Source organism: Pezoporus wallicus, unplaced genomic scaffold (genome assembly GCF_028554395.1).
Source record: "Pezoporus wallicus isolate ANWC-B61680 ecotype Strahan unplaced genomic scaffold, APGP_CSIRO_Pwel_v1 contig_8755, whole genome shotgun sequence".
NCBI lineage: Eukaryota > Metazoa > Chordata > Aves > Psittaciformes > Psittacidae > Pezoporus > Pezoporus wallicus.
In genome coordinates, this window is record NW_026642745.1 from 1 (window position 1) to 20,116 (window position 20,116).

At 48.7% G+C, this 20,116-nt stretch overlaps 1 protein-coding gene across 1 annotated transcript; it reads left to right on the top strand.

Moving 5' to 3' along the window:
- Window positions 1-14,953: 14,953 nt before the first annotated feature.
- Window positions 14,954-19,515, top strand: FTH1 (ferritin heavy chain 1). The gene is made up of 4 exons (XM_057432198.1): window positions 14,954-15,223; window positions 17,004-17,150; window positions 18,088-18,213; window positions 19,176-19,515. Exons 1-4 carry the CDS (start codon window positions 15,113-15,115, stop codon window positions 19,338-19,340), a joined length of 549 nt encoding a protein of 182 aa, XP_057288181.1. The 5' UTR covers window positions 14,954-15,112; the 3' UTR covers window positions 19,341-19,515.
- The last annotated feature ends 601 nt before the right edge of the window (window positions 19,516-20,116 follow it).

A 20,116-nucleotide genomic window follows, 5' to 3' on the forward strand; every position in this document is an offset into this window, starting at 1 on the left:
CTGGGCAGCAGGAGTTGGAGGTTGGAGCCATCTCGGGTGGGCTTCCCTGTGAGAGGCCATCAGGACTCCATCTCCTTTGCCTCTCTGTGCTCTTGGAGGTGCCCTGGGACCATGTCCCACAGCTTAGGGAGCTCTCGGAGCTGCCAGTGCCCTGCCTCCTCGATGACCACCATTTCTGCCTGTCCAGGCTTGGTTCACTCCCCCAACAATTGGATGCTGCGTTCCCTTCCCTGCTGCTGCTGCTCCTGGTGCTCTCCAGAGGGGCTGTCCCACTTGAGAAGCTGCCGTCAGCAGGTCTAGCTTGTTTCCTGCAGCAGCCACAATGGCTCTGTAGGGCTCCTTGGGCTCGTGCCGTGAAGCCTTCATGGGCTGAGCACATGTGTGCTCCCTGTGCTTTCTCCGGCTTGGTGTCCATAGGAGAAAACGCTGGGACAAGGCTTGGGGACACAAGGGTGGATGCTGGCCCTGGCGAGTCCTTCACCATCCCACAGGGTGGCCCTGGCGCATCCTTGGTGTCTGTGGCCATCTCCTTCCCAGAGCTGCAGGATGTGCTGGGCAGGGTCCGGGCCTCCAGGAATGCCTGGCTGCTCTCCGTCCCTGGAACGGGGCCGTAGGAGGAGACACAATACAGGCAGGAGCACGGTGTCATGGGGACCAGAGTGCAGGTGAGGGATGCCTGAACCTGCTGCTGCAGGACCCATTCCTTCCGCCTGAGCTGCTTTGTTTTTGCCATAATGGCAGAGCTCTTGCGGGGCTGCAGCTGCCCAGCCCCAGTCTTCCTCCGTCTGGGCAGTGAGCATTGCGACATGCCCATGGACCTCTGCACTGCCTTGGGGAGAGTTTGGAGTTTTATCTCCAGGCATTTTCTTGCTGTGTGGGTCCAGAGCTTGCTGTGGACCTTCTGGTTCAGCTCCAGCCTTGCCTTGCTGATAGGCGCTGTGGCACAGGACCAGCTCCTGTCCTCATTGTGGGCATGGTCCCTGCCTTGTGTGGGGATGTTGATCTGACAGGCAGCATCTTTCTTCAGTAGCATGGAAGCTGGTCCTGCTTCTGGTCCTGCTGCTCCATTATCCAGGCTGGGACGGGCAGGGGGGGCTGCGCCTAAACCAAAAGGCCTCAGGCACTCCTTGTCCCACGGTGACAAGCCCCTACCCAGGTGAAGGAGGCTCTTCCTCAGTGTATCCTCCTCTGGGGCTTGGATGGCTGGTTTCTCCTCAGATCCACGGGGGCTCTGTGGCTCCTGCTGTCCTGCTTTGTGCTGTCCCAGTGCACTGGCATTGCCCGGGGCCCTGGGCTCCCCAGCTCTGCTCTCCTTTGGCAGCTTTGGGTCTAAGGGACCAAGCAGCGGTGGAGGGCACAGCATCTGCGGTGCCAGGGACTCCTCGGTGGGGTTTGGATCCCCCCATAGCCTCTGCACTTCCTTCTCTTCAATGGTATCCACAATAGCGCCTCAGCACCCTCACAAGGAAGAGCTTCTGCATAAGAGCTCATCTCAGTCTCCCCTCTCTGTCAGTTTAACAGGGCGAGGATTACATGCTGAGGATTGCTGACCTTGTGAAACAATCAGCCTTTATATGAGATCTTCAAGGAGCAGACATAAAGGGAGGGGAATCATTGTTTTAGGTTTTGCTGGTCCTCATAAAACAATGGACATGGAATCCGAATTCCAGTCCACAGTCTCCTTATTCAATCTAAAGGTAGTTCACATCACTGCCAGTCTTCCCTATTGGACCATTAAGTTGTATTTTTACTGATTCACAGTATGTGGTCTTCTGAGACTAATACTAGACGGCTGATTAAGAGATGACTTGTCCCTGAAAGCACAGCCGGAGCAGAAGAGAGACACAAAGTCCTCTCCTAAGCTCAGGTAAGCAGTGTCCACAGCCTATATATAGATGTTTGCACTCTGGATACTTCCTGGAATTTGAATGATTATTTCTCTACATTGATTACTAGAGCAGTAGAAGTTTAAACTTAGAGGAGTAACTTTTAATTGTTTTACGTTGACTGGTGAACCCCATATTACCAATATCAAATGATAGAGCAGAGGCGTGAATAACAAACCAAACATGATAATTTCCCCTATTCTGGACTGGCTTTCCCACATCATCTTCCCCCAAAGCAGAGCATCCATTTCATCCCTTTCATGTGTCATGGTTTAGCCTCTCACCAGAGGTATTTGGAAGGTCTAAGCATATCCATCACTGGCTACTGCAAGCCTCTGTGGAGCTTTCCCATCTCATCAACGACAGTTTGAAATAGGAAAGTTAAAGATCAGTTCTGCCGTGGTGTTTTGCTTTCCTCCCATGTGATTGTTTTGCTCAAGATCTAGTGTCTTGCCTCAGGGATGTCCTCTCTGAACTCTTTAGCCCAGAGCTTCTGCCTGTGTTCTGTGTAAGTGCTGGGGAACAGGCTATGGCAATAGGAAGATAGACTCTGTTTGGTGTAATTTCACCAAATTTCAGCAGCATAAAATTCAACCAGGTAAGACAAATCTAACCGTTGGGGCTTCTTCTGTAGTCAGTGTAAGGAGGGAGAGACCTGCAGAAAGCAAAACATGCCATTTTCCTTAAACTTATTTTACAATGGGATGAACCATCTTTGGAAGTGTCCATTTCTTGCCAATGATAGCTAAAAAGATAGCTAAAAGAACCCGGCTAACTTTTAGATGCCTAAAAGTAGTTAGGATGAGTTTTCATGATGTCAGAGCCGGTAATGCTGTCACAATGGAGGCTGTGCTCAGGATGGCAGCTGTCAGTGGTGGGGTGTTAGTGTTCAATTTCCTGTGGTCCGTTTGTAGAATCCCGGACTAGTTTGAGTTGGAAGCGACCTTCAAGCTCATCCAGGTCCAGGCCCCTTCCACAGGCAGGGACACCTACCACTGGAGCAGCTTGCTCCACGCCCCTGTGTCCAACCTGCCCTTGAACACTGCCAGGGATGGGGCAGCCACAGCTTCTCTGGGAACCCTGTGCCAGCGCCTCAGCACCCTCTTCTGCCTAAGAGCTCATCTCAGTCTCCCCTTGGGCAGGTTAAAGCTATTCCTCTTGGCCTGTCACTGCTTGCTGCAAGCTGAGGTCATGGTGAGCTGGAGTTGCTCTGGGCTGGGTAGGCTGGTGAGCAGGGAGATTCCCCGGTGTTATAGGCAGCCTGAGGCAAAGTAATGAGGTGTCAGTGTCACTTGGGCTGGTTCTACTGATGGAAAGAAGATTCAGATAAGTTATGACACAGTTATATATATTGAAAAAGCAGAACTAATGTATATGATTCCCAACAAAGTGGAATGTACTCATAGGAAAATGAGCTTTCCTGCTTTGTGATGGTAGGATTAGGTAGGTGTGTTGGCTATGCAAATGTCACTTATACTGGTCCTTCCACCCTCCCCAAATGCTATTAAACCTCTGGTTGAAATGGGAGGAGGGGGAGGAGTGCTGTGGCTGTGACTGGCTTCTCAGATGCCTCTTTCTGCTATCTTCCTAGGAAGAGGTGCAAATGACAGGATTCTTCCCAAGACAACTGAACTCTGGAGGTCAAGCAAAGCGCTGCCACCTTCCACATACTCCCTGACTTAGAATCATAGAATCACAGAATAGTTAGGGTTGGAAAGGACCTTAAGATCATCCAGTTCCAACCCGCCTGCCATGGGCAGGGACACCTCACACTAGACCATGTCACCCAAGGCTCTGTCCAACCTGGCCTTGAACACCGCCAGGGATGGAGCATTCACAACTTCCCTGGGCAACCCATTCCAGTGCCTCAGCACCCTTACAGTAAAGAACTTCTTCCTTATATCCAATCTAAACTTCCCCTGTTTATGTTTTAAGCCATTACCCCTTGTCCTGTCACTACAGTCCCTAATGTCCCTCCCCAGCTTGTGCTATAATGCAAGGACAATCTGCTAGATGTTCTTTAAAATGTGCTCTTTGCCTTTCTTAGTTTGGTTATTGCAGATATGAAACAAAACACTCCTGGAAATGAAATGCCATCTCATTCTCAAGAAGGACAATGAATAAAGGTCATGTGCTGGTCAAGAAGACGTTCTGTCCACTTCCCACTTCCCAGCCCTTAGGGTTTGGTTGCTTTCATAGGTGCTGTTGCTCAATCCTGATACCTAAGAGGAAGCAGAAACAGACTGAAATCAAAAGAGACCCGAGTATGGTTGGGGCTGGTATGGGGAAAAGGGGTAGAACTGCCTCTTAGCAATTGTTTCTGAAGGAAGGCACTGTTGAAGGACTTGGTACAAGAAGAGAAAGGTTTCCAGATGATCTAAACTAATGATGGTGTCACTTTCTCTTCCCATTCCTCAGTCTCTCCATGCACTGGTGTTTCTTATGCTGGATGTGGATGTAGAAACAGATTCTCAGTCCCCTTCCTCCTTCCTTTTGAGTCTCTGCAGTTTTCAGCTGTGTTCTTGGTTTGCCAGCTGTTACTGTAGGCCTCTGTGTGGTTGTGTGACTGTGAAGTGACTATGGGCCACTTTAGGTTGAAATAGCTTAGGAAATACGCATTTCTCCTGGACTGAGCCACTTCTGGATCAAGCTGCTTTCCTGCCCCCTGGAGCAGAGCAAGGAGGTGCTGAACCCCTCCCACATGATGCAATTTGTGATGACACAGGGTACTGCAAGCAGGACAAAGGTGATGATGCAAAGGAAAAGGCATTTCAGTAGAAAACACTGGAAGTGGATGTATGCCTTTACTAGATTGGTTCACCCGGTTCATCTTGAAATGTTCACATTTACAGGGAGGCCTACTTCTACTCTACGGCTAAACAGCAGGAGCAGCAAATATCACTTGCCAGCTGTTTGGACCAGTCACAATTGGTGGCAAAGGATACAGAGGGGCAGTTCTGGCTCATGGGTATCTTAGATACAAAACTGTTTCTTAACAGGGCAGTGAGAGAGCCTTTTCCTTGTCTATGGATGTGAACTGACTGATCAAAGAGGAGTGTGATGAGTGGGAGTTAAATAACCACAAGGTTTGATGGCAAATCCATTTGACCCTTGCCTCTGGAAATGAGGCACTCGGAATAACAAGTGAGGAAGGGCTGGGGTGCATACTCCTTGCCGGGCAAGGACCTGGGCTACACACAGCCTCTTCTCCAGGGAAGATCTGTTACAGTGAGGCTACAGGAGCAGGGAAAGAAGTAGGAATCGCCTGTGTCAGGCAGGCTTCGCTGCTAGTTAAGCCTTACTGTGGCTTGGGATGCAGTTGCTTATAAATTCAAGGCCAGGCTGGATGAGGCTTGGAGCAACCTGCTCTAGTGGAAGGTGTCCCTGCCCATGGCAGGGGGTTGAAACTGGATGATCTTAAGGTCCCTTCCAGCACAAACCATTCTATGATTCCAGTAAAAGGCTTGTAGCTTTTCTGCATGGTCATGCTGACCCAGTTCATGCAATTGAACTTTACTGACAAAGTTTCCTGCCTTAGGTAACAGTGCTGCAATTCTGGCTTCTTTTTTTCATCCCAGTCAGGAGTGATGTCTTACATGATGACCTTGGAAACGTCCGCATGGTTCAGCATCAGAGCCACTCCCTCCAGCTTGTTGTTTCAGCTGATGTCAGCCTGTTGCTCAACCTGCACCTCCTGACTTCAGAAATGCTTTGTAAGAGAACTCATTGCAGACATTTCCTTTCTGGGCTTGCTTTAACATCTTCAAATTAGGCACAGGGTTTATAGCCCATGCGGTTTTGGGTACATATACCTTGGCCGTGCAGGTGTGAGGAAGCATCCTCTGCTTTCAGGAAGGGTGTTTTCTAGCTCTCAAGCATAAACCATATACTGTGGGGTATATGGTATATATAGCTCTCACGGATCTGGCTGTGTTATTTGAAACAATTCACTTCTTATTCCTCTCTCCTTCTGCTTCTCATTGCTATGGAGCTGGGCCACCACCCTGCAGCCCCAGCATGGAGGCATAACCTGAAGGCTTGAGCTGATCGAACAACCTGCTGTTCTCCCACCCTGTACCCAAGTCTGGAGCCTGTTAGATCAAGCCATGATCAAAGCCAAGCCTAGAAACTGACCAAAAATGGTTGGTTTTCACTCTTCTCCTCCTTCTTCATGAACTGAGTTGGCCTAGAGAGACACTGATGAACACTGAAGCTAGTGTGGGGTAAGCAGGGCAGCTGAGACAGGGAAAAGAGGCAAATAATGTGTGTGTAGGTCTCTTTGTGTGTGAGGATTGCAGTCTCCCCTTTCTGACAGCCTTAAGCTGTGTGAATGTTTCAGCTGCATGCTGTAGCTTTACTCCAAGCTTACTCCTTTCCTTCACACTGGCTTCTAGAATGAACCAAGAGCACTGAACAGAAAGCAGGGAGTTCAGCCTGTGCTAAACAAGTGTGGAGGGGAAATCTTGTGTTTTTCTTGTTGTGCTGGAAAGTTCCTGATTTGAGTGGTTTCAGTCTTGGTCATCACTGCCTATTTAGACAGGTTTGGGGCAGTGTGGCCATGCATGACTGAACAAGCCTGCTCATAACATAGAGCAACTGAGTGGAAGAACTGATTCCTTAGACCAGACAGAGCATTCCTCTGGTTGTCTTGAACCTAAAATGGAGCTGGCTGCTATCCTAGAAAAATCTGGGAGTGCTGCAGACTGTCATCTTTTGCTACTGATAATAGCAGCTTTTAGCAGAAGAATCTTTCCAGCTGACCAAAGCCATAGGGCAGCATTAGCACATGGCCAAGGTTTAAGAGGTTCTTCCTGTTTCAGCAGGGGGTTCTTCCTGTTTCAGCAGAGCATCTGCTATGGTCTGAAATAGCAAGATGTGATTAAGGCATTTATATACCTCTCTCTATAGCATACATACTCCTATAGTTGTCCTTCTGTGTTATCTGGCTGCCTGCATGGAGTGGGTGGTGTGTTCTGTAACTGCTTTATTGGTTGGTGGAATGCTGTTATCTGTGGGCATGGCCCAACATCTGCTGAGTTGAACACAACTTATACACGGTCTTCATATCTGATCCTATGTGTTAATACCAAGGTCAGGTCTTGCCCCTACTGACCATCTTCCACATGTATTTCTCTGTCCATTTTCATTGCTCCACAGGCAGCACATGTAGGAGCAGATGCAGCATCAACATGAATTTGACCCTGCTGCCAAATTTCACCCTGCTGCCAAGGGGTTGGATGTGGCTTAGGAAGAAACTACACCCAGCAGGAAAGGTGTGTGTCTGCGTGTGTGGAGCCTGTGGGGTTGTGGCTGCATCTCAGCTGCATAAACCACGTGGGTGTCTTTGCACCACAGCAGGAACCAGCTTTTCCCACAGACACTTAGAAGACTCCCTCTGCTTTCAACCTCACCAACCTATGCTTTGTGTCTGTAGAGAACAAGCCTCTGGTTCTTCTAAGCCACTAAAATAATCTAATCTCTTTGCTTCCTCTAAACAAGCCATGAAATAAATTCCTGGAGAGACCTGTTCAACAGCAGCAGTGTGAGGTGCCCTCCCCATCAGCATGTCCTGCCTGAGAGAGATCATGCCATGGGCCACTGCTTGTTTTTCTGGTGGAGCTGGTGCTTTATCGGGCTGGTGCATGTTCCTTAAGCTGGTGTTTGTTCTTTAAGCTGGTGTTTAACTGCCAGTTCCATGTAAAAGCTTGTTTCTTCTCATCATGCTTGAAAGCGTTTGCCTGCCTGCCCCTTTTTGAGTGGCTAAATATAATAGCAACCACCACCTACTCTGGAAGGCATAATGCTGTAGAATGTCTGTTCCAACTTGATGTTGCACAAACTGCCAAAATGGCATCTTGGGGATGAGCAATAATCACACATATGAGCATGCAATGGCAGATGGAGAACCTGGTTTCTAGACACAACCATGGGATAGGGAAGCTTTGAAAGCTCCATGGTTCCATCTCAAATATTCTGTATTGCTGCTTTACTTCCCCCACCAATCCCTGTCTTCTTGCTGCCCAAGTGCAGGGCCACCACTTATTCTTGCTTGATAACCCTACAATGTGCTGTGGCATTGTGCTGGGAGCCTGTGGGATAGAGGGGATAGATATCTGTTTGAAGCTTGTCCAAGGAGGTGATCCCTGCCCCTCCACTCTCTTCTCATGAGACCCCACTTGCAGCCTTGTGTGCGGTTCTGGTGTCTTCAACATATGAAGGACATGGAGCTGTTGGAGCAAGTTCAGAAGAGGCCACAAGGATGCTCAGGGGCTGGAGCAGCTCCTGTGTGGAGCCAGGCTGAGAACATTGGGGCTGTTCAGAACGCCTGGAGAAGAGAAGGCTGCGTGGAGAACTCAGAGCAGCTTCCAGTGTCTGAAGGGGGCTACAAGGATGCTGGGGAGGGACTCTTCATTAGGGACTGGAGTGATAGGACAAGGGGTGATGGGTCCAAACTGCAACAGGGGAATTTCAGGTTGCAGATAAGGCAGAAGATCTTCCCTGTGAGGGTGCTGGGGTGCTGGCACAGGGTGCCCAGAGAAGCTGTGGCTGCCCCATCCCTGGCAGTGTTCAAGGCCAGGTGGGACACAGGGGCTTGGAGCAAGCTGCTCTAGTGGAAGGTGTCCCTGCCCATAGCAGGGGGTTGGAACTGGGTGATCTTAAGGTCCCTTCCAACCCAACCCATTCCATGATTCTATGAAAAATTACATTTTGGCTGTGCATCCTGCTTGGAATGAAGCTGCCCAGTCATTCATGAAGGCTTGAACACCTACCAGTGTTTTGCAGGGGAATTCATGATAGGAAGGAGGTGATTTGTGGTGTATTGAGAAACTTCCCTGCAGTTGTTGACTTTAGCTGGGTGGTTCTGTTTGCAAGCACTGGGGGTTTTCCCAGCTTTTTAATATCTGTGGAAAAAAATAAGTACAACAGAAACAGGGAATGGGAATAATGCCACCCCCTTGTTTTTAAGACTAAATCTGAGAGGGGAAGGAAACGGGTCACACTACAAGAGGCTGATGACAGTATAGCAAAGGCTGTGGATTGTGGAATGTCAATGCTGAACTAACTGTGGCTTTTGCAGCTTAACAAAGCTGTCTTGTGAAAGCTATGGTATGTTCACCTAGTGCACAGCTGCCACTGGATCAGAGCTTGCAATCACAGAGAGTAGAGTTAGGCTTGAAATTGGATTAAATGGGGCTGATACATGCTAGTAAATTCACCAAGTTCTCCTTCTGGCCACACCAGGGAAATGGAGTTATTGTATTAACATGGTTCTTCCTCACTCTCGCCTCTAAGCACATTTTTAGAGGCATGTTAAAGAAGAAAACTTGAATTCAAAGTGTATCCTGAACAAATCATCTCCTGCAGCACCTCATTCAGACACACTGTGTGCAAAATGTTCCTGAGAGAACTGGAACACAGCTGAGAAACTGTCTGGCTAAAATGAGTTCTATTTTACTTCTCTGCAAACCCCTGCAGTACAGACACTTAGAGATGATTGTGTCTTTAGGGCTTACTTTGAGCAAAACAGCTCAGTGTTCTAAACATGTTTCTTAGAGTAACTTCAAGTATCCTTTGTCTTTCCTAGGACTGTGTTTCCAGGAACCAGCAGTTCTGCATGACCCAGGCATTTGTATTCTGTGCTGCAAGTACCCAGTGCAAACCTATTGCCTAAACCCTGCATTTCCCTCATCTAGAAATCCAGGCACTGAAATGACTATAAAATGTTTTGCCCCAGGAGCTAGAGGGGGAATTTGCAGTTAATTGTGGTTCCATTTTCAGGGTATCTTAAAGCACAAGTGGAACCCAGGTGTTTTTAACAAACTGGCTTTGGAAGCTCACAGTTGAGATCAGTGTCAAGTTTCCAGACACATGACCAACCTCGCAGCCAAGTTTAGGGTTGCTTTTGTGTTTACATAAGAGTCTGTGAGCTGAATTACACTGCGGTTTGTGGGTGGAATGGGAGGTCTCCATAGCAAATATTTGACTGGATGTGCAGTTTATCTCATTTACAGGACTTTGAGCTTTGCAAAAAGGTTACTATATATTTGTTGATATAATACTCGAGGCACATCCAGCTTTCTCTTGCTCACTGGATGTGGAACAGTTGCTGTTTAACTCAGATCTGTTATTATTCCAAGCATAAAACTAGCAATGGCAAAACCCAAGTGTTTTAAAGCTCAAGGAGAACCATTTCTACAAATGATAAATAAAACTTAGTGCATTCCTGAGCATTGCCCAACTGCAGCAAGCTCGCTCTGCTCGTGTCAAGGGAACCCTCTTGTTAAAGGTCCAGCTGGCTGCCTAAGTCACATGCTAAGTTTTAGTTCAAGGATGATCTCAGCAAAAATCCAGCTTCTATTTTTCATAGAATCAGACTCAATGAGGTTGGAAAAGAGCTTGAAGATCATCAGGTCCAAGCTCAGAATTTACTTTGGGCATATACTGTTCAGTATTTGTTTTATAGTCATCTTTTCAGCTCACAGTAAGATCACTGCTGTCATTTGGAAAGATAGGCACAGGTAGAATGATACTAAAGTGAGTGTAAGAGTCATGGAAACTTTCCCTTTTTTAATAGCATACTCTACACCGTACCCACGTAAGATGCTCTGCTACATGGTGCTGTGCATGGCCCTGTCTGTGGAAACTCACTGTAACCACGTCTTCACCTCTTAAACCCCAGTCCAGGCTCCCAAACTACTTAAACTTGGCTGAGGCAGGGACTCTCACAGACAGACAGATGGATGCATACAGCATATCAAGGGAGGGGATTCTCCCCCTCTACTCTACTCTCTGAGACCCCCACCTGGAGTACTGCATGCAGCTTTGGGGGCAACAACACAAGTGCGACTTGGAGCTCTCGGAGCAAGTCTAGAGAAGGCCATGGAGGTGCTGCGAGGGCTGGAGCAGCTCTGCTCTGGAGCCAGGCTGAGAGAGCTGGGCTGGGGCAGCCTGGAGAAGAGAAGGCTCCTGAAGGGGAGACCTGAGAGCAGCTCCAGTGCCTAAAGGGGCTGCAGGAAACCTGGAGAGGGGCTTAGGACAAGGGCCTGTAGGGACAGGCCAAAGGGAATGGCTTGAACCTGCCCGAGGGGAGACTGAGATGTGCTCTTAGGCAGAAGCTCTTCCCTGTGAGGGTGCTGAGGCGCTGGCACAGGGTGCCCAGAGAAGCTGTGGCTGCCCCATCCCTGGCAGTGTTCAAGGTCAAGTTGGACACAGGGGCTTGGAGCAAGCTGCTCCAGTGGAAGGTGTCCCTACCTGTGGCAGGGGGTTGGGACTTGATGAGCTTTAAGGTCCCTTCCAACACAAACCAGTCTGGGATTCTGATAAACACACACATGATGCATGCTACTCTGCTGAGATGCTCTGAGGTGTGTACAAGCAGAATCTTGGTGGATTATTCTGCATCTAGGTATACCTTGTCCACTGCCCACCGGTTCCCTGACTTAATCATCTTTTTTATATAGATGGAAACATTCATCAGAGAAGCTGTGATGATTTTTTGCACATTCCAGCTGTCCTCTCCAGCTGTCCTGTGAGGAAGCTAAGCATTACTGTCCCTAAATTGGCTGGCGTTGGGGTCTGTGCTCTGTAAGTTGTAAACAAGAGAGCTTGCTCCATTGTCTCTAATGGGATCTTGTCCAAGGGAAAACAGAGATTGTCTTCAACAATTTGAAGCTTGTGTAGGCAGACAATATGCTGACTTTTGCCTGTGGGCAACATGAAGGATGCTTCTACTTCAGACCAAGCAGCTGAGAGCCAACATGAGTTCAAAGCACTGCTGTGTGTGCAGCTGAGAGGATGGATCAGTCCCTGGGCAGCTGTGAGCTGGTATGTGAAAGTGTACTGAAAGAAGAATTTGAATCCAGGCTCTGGTAATTCAAATTCTTCTATTCAAATTCTTCAAATTCAAATCTATTGGATTTCAATGAGAAAGGCCTGGATCTTCCCTCTAATTCCAATAGTTTAATAAGTAACAGGCATGCAATTAACTATTACCTACTGAAAATAATATGATAGAAAGTAGAGTATGAAGTGTTACAAGGTGCAACAAATGAGCTTTGCCATTAATGTGAATGTCATTTGACGTGCTGTTCAGCCCGAGTGTGGTAATGCTGTTAGCAGCCTTCTTCCCAAGAATGCTTATAAAGGCATGAAAAGCATGAGATAAAAGGTGGCTTAAACCAAAGCATAAGAAAACAGCATGAAATAAAGTAAAAATTCAAGCACAATGTGACAGTAGTTTGAGAGAGTGAGTTGCACAGTTGACAGAAAAGGTCTGGCTATGGCTGAATATAAACTCTTGTAAGACCAGCACACTGGGAGCTCTTCACTTCGGTCACAAAGATACCATGACACATGGCTGCACAACCCAGTGTTTCCTCTTCTCGTCACATAAATCTGCTGTCATCAAAGATAATGTGCATTGTGCAACTTGCAGCTGATCCAGAAAGCAGAATATAGGACTTCCCTAATCCTACTGACATTGAATCACGGGTGGCACAGGCTGTCCAAGCTACAGAGAAAATATATCCCTATTATTAATGCAATTTCTGTTCTTTTGCTTACAAACTGTGCCATTGCACAGCCTTGTCATAAAACAACTTGTAGGTTCGAGGTTAGTCTTTCTGGAATACTGAGATGTACTCTGCAGTGAACCACCAGTATCACAGAATCAACGAGGATGGAAAAACCTTTAAGATCATCAAGTTCAACTGTTATCTCAGGATTGCAGAGGCCACCACTAAACCATGTCAATAAGGCCCTTGTCTACATGGTTTTAACACTTCCACGGACAGTGATTCCACCACTACCCTGGCAGCCTGTTCCAATGCCTGACCACCCTTTCGGGAAGGAATTGTTCCTCAGCTCCATCTAAACCTGCCCTGGGGCAGCTCGAGGCCGTTTCCTCTTGTCCCATCCCTTGTTCCTTGGGAGCAGAGCCCAGCCCCTCCTGGCTCCATCCTCCTCTCAGGCACTTGGAGGCAGCCATCAGGTCCCCCCTGAGCCTTCTCTTCTCCAGACTGAACCCCCCAGGTCCCTCAGCCCTTCCCCACCACACTTGGGCTTCAGGCCCTGCACCAGCCCCATTGCCCTTCTCTGGCCCCGCTCCAGCACCTCAAGGTCTCTTTTGTAGTGAGGGGCCCAGAACTGAGCACAGGATTCGAGGTGCAGCCTCACCAGTGCCCAGCACAGGGGCCCAATCCCTGCCCTGGCCCTGCTGCCGCACTGGTGCTGGTGCAGGCCAAGATGCTGGGGGCTTCTTGGCTGCCTGGGCACAAGCTGCTCATGTTCAGCTCCATCAGTCAGCACCCCCAAATCCTTTTTATGGGCAGCTTTCCAGCCACTCTTTCCCCAGCCTGTGTGTATGTATATACACACACATATATATATATACAAATACATATATAAATAATGTCAGGTTAAGCAAGAGTCTGTGCTTCAGGAGTACAACTCCAAGCTTCTGGCAAGCCTTTTCAGCCAAACACAAGGTTGGTTTGAAGTACCTGCAAGCTGGCAGAAATACTACGGTATGAAAACAGTAATGTAAATCCACCCAGCCTTTTTATCTTTACATAAGCATTTGTGTGGAAGGAGAACAGGAGATTTCAAATGTACGTGGCAGCCTGAAGCGATAGGTATGCCGCAAGTTAACATATAGATCTTAATTACTTCTGATGGTTAACTGACAGAAGCAACTGAAAACAGGAAGGCGAACGAAACCATTGCCTGCTGGTTACTTCAGGCGTTCAGAGAACCTTGAGAAGTGCTGTTATGCTGGCACAAGCCTTGTGCTGCCCTTCACACGCAGACAGACGCCTGTGCAGTCACGCATAGGACACCATGCACTGCCGGGAAGGTTCAAACACCCATAATACCTTCAAGGAGGAACTGGTTACAGGAAACTCGATTTAATCCAAGTGTACAGGCTCAATAACTTGTACTATTTCAACATGAACGTTGGCTTAGCAAAAGCCAAAACTTTGTGACCCTTATGTTATGGGATAACCTTGGTTTAAGTAGGATCTTTCTAGCTCTTAAGGTTCCACTTACAGAATCATAGAATCAACTAGGTTGGAAAAGACTTTTAAGATCATTAAGTCCAACCATTGCCCCAGGACTCCCAAATTCAAATAATCTACTTGAAACTTCAGAAAGGAAAATAATCCAGTGTTTATTGAAAATAAACCACACAAACTCGAGTGCCTGCGGTGGTAATAAAAGTGGCTGAAATGATCATTATCAGAAGGTTCATTTTTTTCCATTTGACCTTTCTCAATTACTTCTTTATTTGGTTACTCGGTTGTTCAGCCTGGAGAAGAGAAGGCTCCTTAAGGGGAGACCTTAGAGCAGCTCACAGTGCTGAAAGGGGCTACAGGAAACTTGGAGAGGGGCTTGGGACAAGGGCCTGTAGGGACAGGCCAAGGGGAATGGCTTGAACCTGCCAGAGGGGAGACCGAGATGAGCTCTTAGGCAGAAGCTCTTCCCTGTGAGGGTGCTGAGGCGCTGGCACAGGGTGCCCAGAGAAGCTGTGGCTGCCCCATCCCTGGCAGTGCTCAAGGGCAGGTTGGACACAGGGGCTTTGAGCAAGCTGCTCCAGTGGAAGGGGTTTCAGCTGGATGAGCTTTAAGCTCCCTTCCAACCCAAACCACTCTGAAGATGTATGGCATTGTTTGAACTCCCTACAACCCTCTATGCCAAACCTCCCCATCAGGCCAACACCTGAAGGCAAGAAACGCTGCTTTCCCACCAGCCTCTGTGCCTGCAGCGGTGCTCACACCCACAGCACTCCTCCCCAGGGCCTCCAGCCAACCCCACACAACACGGCCGCAGGGCACACCTGCAGCCTGCTCCCTCAGGGGCGGCCCGAGCCCCGCGCTCTGCCGCACAGACACCCCGGGCCTCCCCGTTTAGGCCGAGACGGGGGTCATCCACACCGGCGGGGGCCGGAGGCCGCGGTGGCGGGCGCTGAAGGTGCTGAGTCACGCTAGGCCAGCAGAAGGGAGGTGGGAGGGCGGAGCGTGGCCGTGCGCGATGACGTCAGCGCCGGTATAAAATCGTCATCGCGGCGCTGGAGGCCCTCAGAGCTCGTCGGCGAGGCAGAGCGGAGCGGGTTCCTGCTTCAACAGTGCTTGGACGGAACCGGCCGCGCTCGGGCCCGCCGCCACCGCTGACCGCCTTCATCGCCCCGCCGGACTTCACCGACACACACCCCACCGAAAGGCAGCGCCATGGCAGCTCCCCCTTCTCAGGTGCGTCAGAACTACCACCAGGACTGCGAAGCCGCCATCAACCGCCAGATCAACCTGGAGCTCTACGCCTCCTATGTGTACCTCAGCATGGTGAGTGGATCGGCCGAGAGGAGCTCAGCCACCGTGGGATTAAGGGGAGAGGGGAGGTTAATGGGAAGAGGGGGACTTCGGGCCTACTTGAGCGCCTCTGGTAGCGGTGCGAGGGGCTTAGGCCAGGCCCGGTGCGGCTCCTCCCCAGAGGGATCGAGCCCGCCTTGTGCTTAGGCCCTGTTGGGGTGGGGGGAGAAGCATCAGAACTTCAGTGTGAGGCCTCCCTGGGGAAGGGGGTGGGTGTGAGGGAAGGGATAAAGGCCGTGGCTGTGGGCCTGCAGACCCCCGCCGCTGCGAGCTCTATACCAGGGTGCAGCCTGGGGTCCCGCACGGTGCCCCGGTTGGGGAGCGGGGTTGCGAGTGCCGGGTGATGCCTGCGGACGAAACCACGCTCCTCCTTCCCCCCCCCCATCGCCTGAGGGGCGTTCTCAGCCTTCCCTGGGGGTGGGGCGGCCGCTTGTTTCCTATAGGTGAGGCCTTTATCTCGGTGCCGGGCTGCAGTTACACGTTAACCGCGCTCCGTCCGTTGCCCTTGGAGGACTCGTTATCAGCACGGCACAGCTCAGCAGCTTCCAAGCGGCGCTGCCCTTGGGGCTGGGCTGGATAGCAGGAGATGAGTAACGAAGCGATTGGCACCTTTCCCACAGGCGTTCTTGTCTCTTGAGGCGAGGTTTTTCATAGTCCGTCGTTTCTTGAAATGAATTAGTAGGAATCCGGGGATTCCTTAGCGCTGTGCTCGCATGCTTCACATGGTGCGAGATACTCCGTTTAGCCATGTTAGTGATGAGCAACTTTGGTGCAACCAGCAGCTGTGACCTCTGTGCAGCAATCCTGGTGCTTTAGATGTTTAGGTAATTTGAGACTTTATGGTGATATGGTAGTATGTTGTGGCCTGGAGTTGTAGGGCTTGACAGCTTGATTTTCTGTCACCATGAAGGTCTGAACCTCATGAGTTGAATGTAATTATGTTGTTGGATGATAGTGGTACACAAGCACCAGTGTGTTTCCTCCAACCTCCCAGGCAAGCTTCTGGTTTAAAAGCAGAGATTTCTGCAGCAGCTTGATTAAATAACTGGCATCTGATACAAAGCTTTTGATTGAACCCTGCCTGATGGCTCTGACCAAAGAACAAACAAGCAGTGTGATGTCTTCTAAGTGCTGTTACAGGTTTTGCTTTAAAAAGAAAAAGCAGTCTTGTACTTGCTGTTTAGTTCCTTTTGACTTTTAGATGTGGGGTTTTTTTCCTCAAAAAAGGAATTGTCCTTCCTAATTTAATCCCTGATAAGCCTGGGGAGCCACAGGGGTTTTATTGCAAAATTACCTTGAACTTGGTCACCTTTATCTGGTATTGCAAGTCAGAGCATCAACTTGTGATCATTGTAAACAAACTTGGGCAAACAAAAGGAGCAGGAACATTCTTCTTCCTTGAAAACGGCTTTTCAAGTCTGCTGTATCTAAGGCATTTGAGTGATGCTCAGAACAGTAATCTATGGGGTGGGAGTTCTTTTTGTATCTTCAGAACTGAACCAGAAATAACGTTTATTTGTTCATGGTAGACATACACGTTAAGATTTAATTCTGGTCAGGAGAATGTGAGTTCCCCTAAGGGAAGAGTTTTGCCAGGCTGCCTTGATGTCAGTGCTGCTGCTGGCCTTGGACTCCAGCAGCCCTGAAAGCAGGGCTGATAGGGGACAGATCTGAAGTTGTAGTATGGATTTGACTTTGTGTGGCTGCTGGAGTGAGGCTTGGGGGCGTGACTGTATGAATTCTTATTTTTTAGTCCTACTACTTCGACCGGGATGATGTGGCTCTGAAAAACTTTGCCAAGTATTTCCTGCATCAGTCCCACGAGGAGCGTGAGCATGCTGAGAAACTGATGAAGCTGCAGAACCAGAGGGGCGGGCGCATCTTCTTGCAGGACATCAAGGTAAGGAGTGGAGCTATGGGTTGTCCTGTCTAATGCAGAACTAGGCTTGTGGCCTGCCTCCATGCCGGAAGGGGGATTAATGTCCCTGTGAGCCCTGAAGCAGCTGACTGTACCTAAACACACTGCATTGCTGTGATCTGTGTGGCACTCAGCCCAAAATCTAGAGATGGGTAGTAAATTGATAATTGGCTGACTGGCCAATAAAAGGTACTTGTGTAAGAAGAGAATACCTGGCCCTAGGTGGTTTGCTGTGGGCTGAGGGTAACTAGAACACACAGCTGGTTCACCTACCTTAGATTTAGTGGTGTTAGCTATGCTCGTTTTGTAGAGAACTCAACTGCCTTGTCACAGGAACATAAAATGTCAAGTTTGCTGTTGCTTCTTAAGCTCACTGCAAGGTTTTGTGAAGTTACTTTAATGAGATAATTTGGAACAGCAGAAAGCAAGCAGTGTTGTAAAGCCTGTTTAATGTAACATAACTCTTCATGAGGGAAACAGCAAACAGAGTGATAGGCTTGTGAGAAGGATTCCCTTGCTTTACTAGTAAGTGAGTGCTTGGAAACACCAGACTCTACTAGGCAGTTCTGAGTTGAAAGTTAGACTTGCCTGCCCTGGTGTCTTAACTGCTTTGTTTCTGGGACTGTGGCTGCTGGCTAGTTACGTAGGCAGATGTTTAAACCATTAGGTTTTAACAGGAGGAGGGAAGCGGTAGCTCTCTTAGCTGTCTTGCCTACAAGAAGAGAACCTGGGGAATGGGAACAGGTCTGGGACATGCAGTCCTGTTCTGAGTGTGCACTGTGTGCTTGCCAAATGTTTGAAGATGCCTAAATGCCTGAACTTGCTCTAAACAGGCTTTGAGACTGATCTGAAAGACTTTCCTCCCTACTGGTCTGTGGGTACTTAAGAGAAATTATGGTCATGTGCTTTCCCCTTCTAGAAGCCAGATCGTGATGACTGGGAGAATGGACTGACTGCAATGGAATGTGCCCTGCACCTGGAGAAGAATGTGAACCAGTCACTGTTGGAGCTGCACAAACTGGCAACTGAAAAGAATGATCCACATGTAAGTGGAAGCTGAGAATGGAGCTCTGCAATTGGCTGTCTGGTAGTGTGGGAATGGGGGCAAGTTTTGTGTCCCTGATGTTACTGAAGATGGAAAAAGTATGTGAACTGGTGGTATAGCCTTTCCAAAAGGAAATGCTGAGGTGTTGGCTTGTACCTTAACCATTTGGTGTAGGATTGTTGCCATCTCCTTCCAGGAGGACTACTTGCAGTGTGTTAGGGTGCCTGAGGCCCACCTTACAGAACAGTGGGTGCATGGCTTTGTGCAAGCCCCTCTGTTGCTCTCAGAACAGAGAGCTCTTTATGAACAGCATCTTGAAGAGGAGAAATATATAAAGCTCTACAAAAAAAGTCTTGCTTTTGTGGGGGATGAGTTCTGGCTTTAAACCAAGTGGATGCCTGTAAAGGCTTTCTGTCATAAGGCTCTTTTGCCATCAAATTTTGGAGCTGCTTCTTCCAAATGTTAAAAGCCCTGACACTTCATAACACAGTGCCTGAAAACACAGCTTTCTTCACACATTACAGTTACTGGCAAGGCTGGATTGAGACTTCTTAGTATCAGGAAGGGATTTGTCCTAGTACTCTTAGGAGTGTCCTGCCTAAGTTTTTAGGGACTTTTCTAAAAGAAATAACATAGGGGAGCCATTCTACCTATGTAAATCCTCATGTGATGAATTCAAGTGCTGTGCAGTGGGGGTTTCTAAATCTGTTTAGTAACTTTGCTATTGCTTCCCATGGAGAGGCTTCCTGAGCTGATGTACTGCATAGTTCTGGAGCAAGTGTGCTAGCTAAGCCTGCTTTGGTTTGGCCTTGTTCTGATACTGCAAAGGCACAACCAAAGGCTGTAGCTTTTAAATTCTCACTTCTGTGTCTGTAGAGAGGATGGGTAGGATTTCAGATGCTGCTGCAGCAGGATAAGCTGTTCCCAGGCCTAAATTCCAACTCTTTTTCTTTCCTTTTCAGTTGTGTGACTTCATTGAGACTCATTACCTGGATGAGCAGGTCAAAGCCATCAAGGAGCTGGGTGACCATGTGACCAATCTGAGGAAGATGGGGGCACCAAAGTATGGCATGGCGGAGTACCTCTTTGACAAGCACACCCTTGGGGACAGTGACCATGACAGTTGAAGTCATGCCAAGAGCCACCCTCTGGGTTTCAGTGGGACTCCTACTTCACTGTCCAGCCATGCATGCATTTCCAGCTATCTAGATAAACAGTTCTTATACTCTGTACCAAATATCACCCCTCTTTTCTCTTGTGTTTTGTGTATCGCCCTCCATCCAATAAAGTGACTTGGTTCAAGTTGGAATTTGCTGTTTCTCTCGGTAGCAAGAGGCCTGCACTCATGGGATTGTGCTCTGTAGTTTCTTTTGTGACAGTTGACTTAAGCTGGTCATAAAGGAATCAGAATCATAGAACAGTTAAGGCTGGGAAGGACCTTATTATTGTCTAGTTTAACTCCCTGCCACAGGCAGGGATGCCTCACCCTAGACCATATCACCCAAAGCTCTGTCTACCCTGGTCTTGAATACTGCCAGGGATGGAGCATGAGTGGAATAATATATTCCTTCCTACTTACTCTCTTACCTCTTATTAGAGGGAGCGGGTTTTACTTGCTTAGTGCTCTTACAATGGTGATGAATGTGATTTAAATCCTTTATTCAAAGCTGTTGCCATAAAGCACAAGGAAAGGAAAGCTTGAAAATCTGGGCTTCCTGAGCTTGTCCCTGTGAATTTAGATGAAATAACTGAAGGGGGGAGGAGGGTGTTGGAGCCTCACTTGGCATTGTGCCTGCCTAACAAATGGTGCTATGCTTCTGAGTGGAGAAAACGTCCTGTGAATCCAGATTTGAGCTGTGTGCTGGCACCAGGCTGAACTGGAACAGCAGTGTTGGAGGAACTG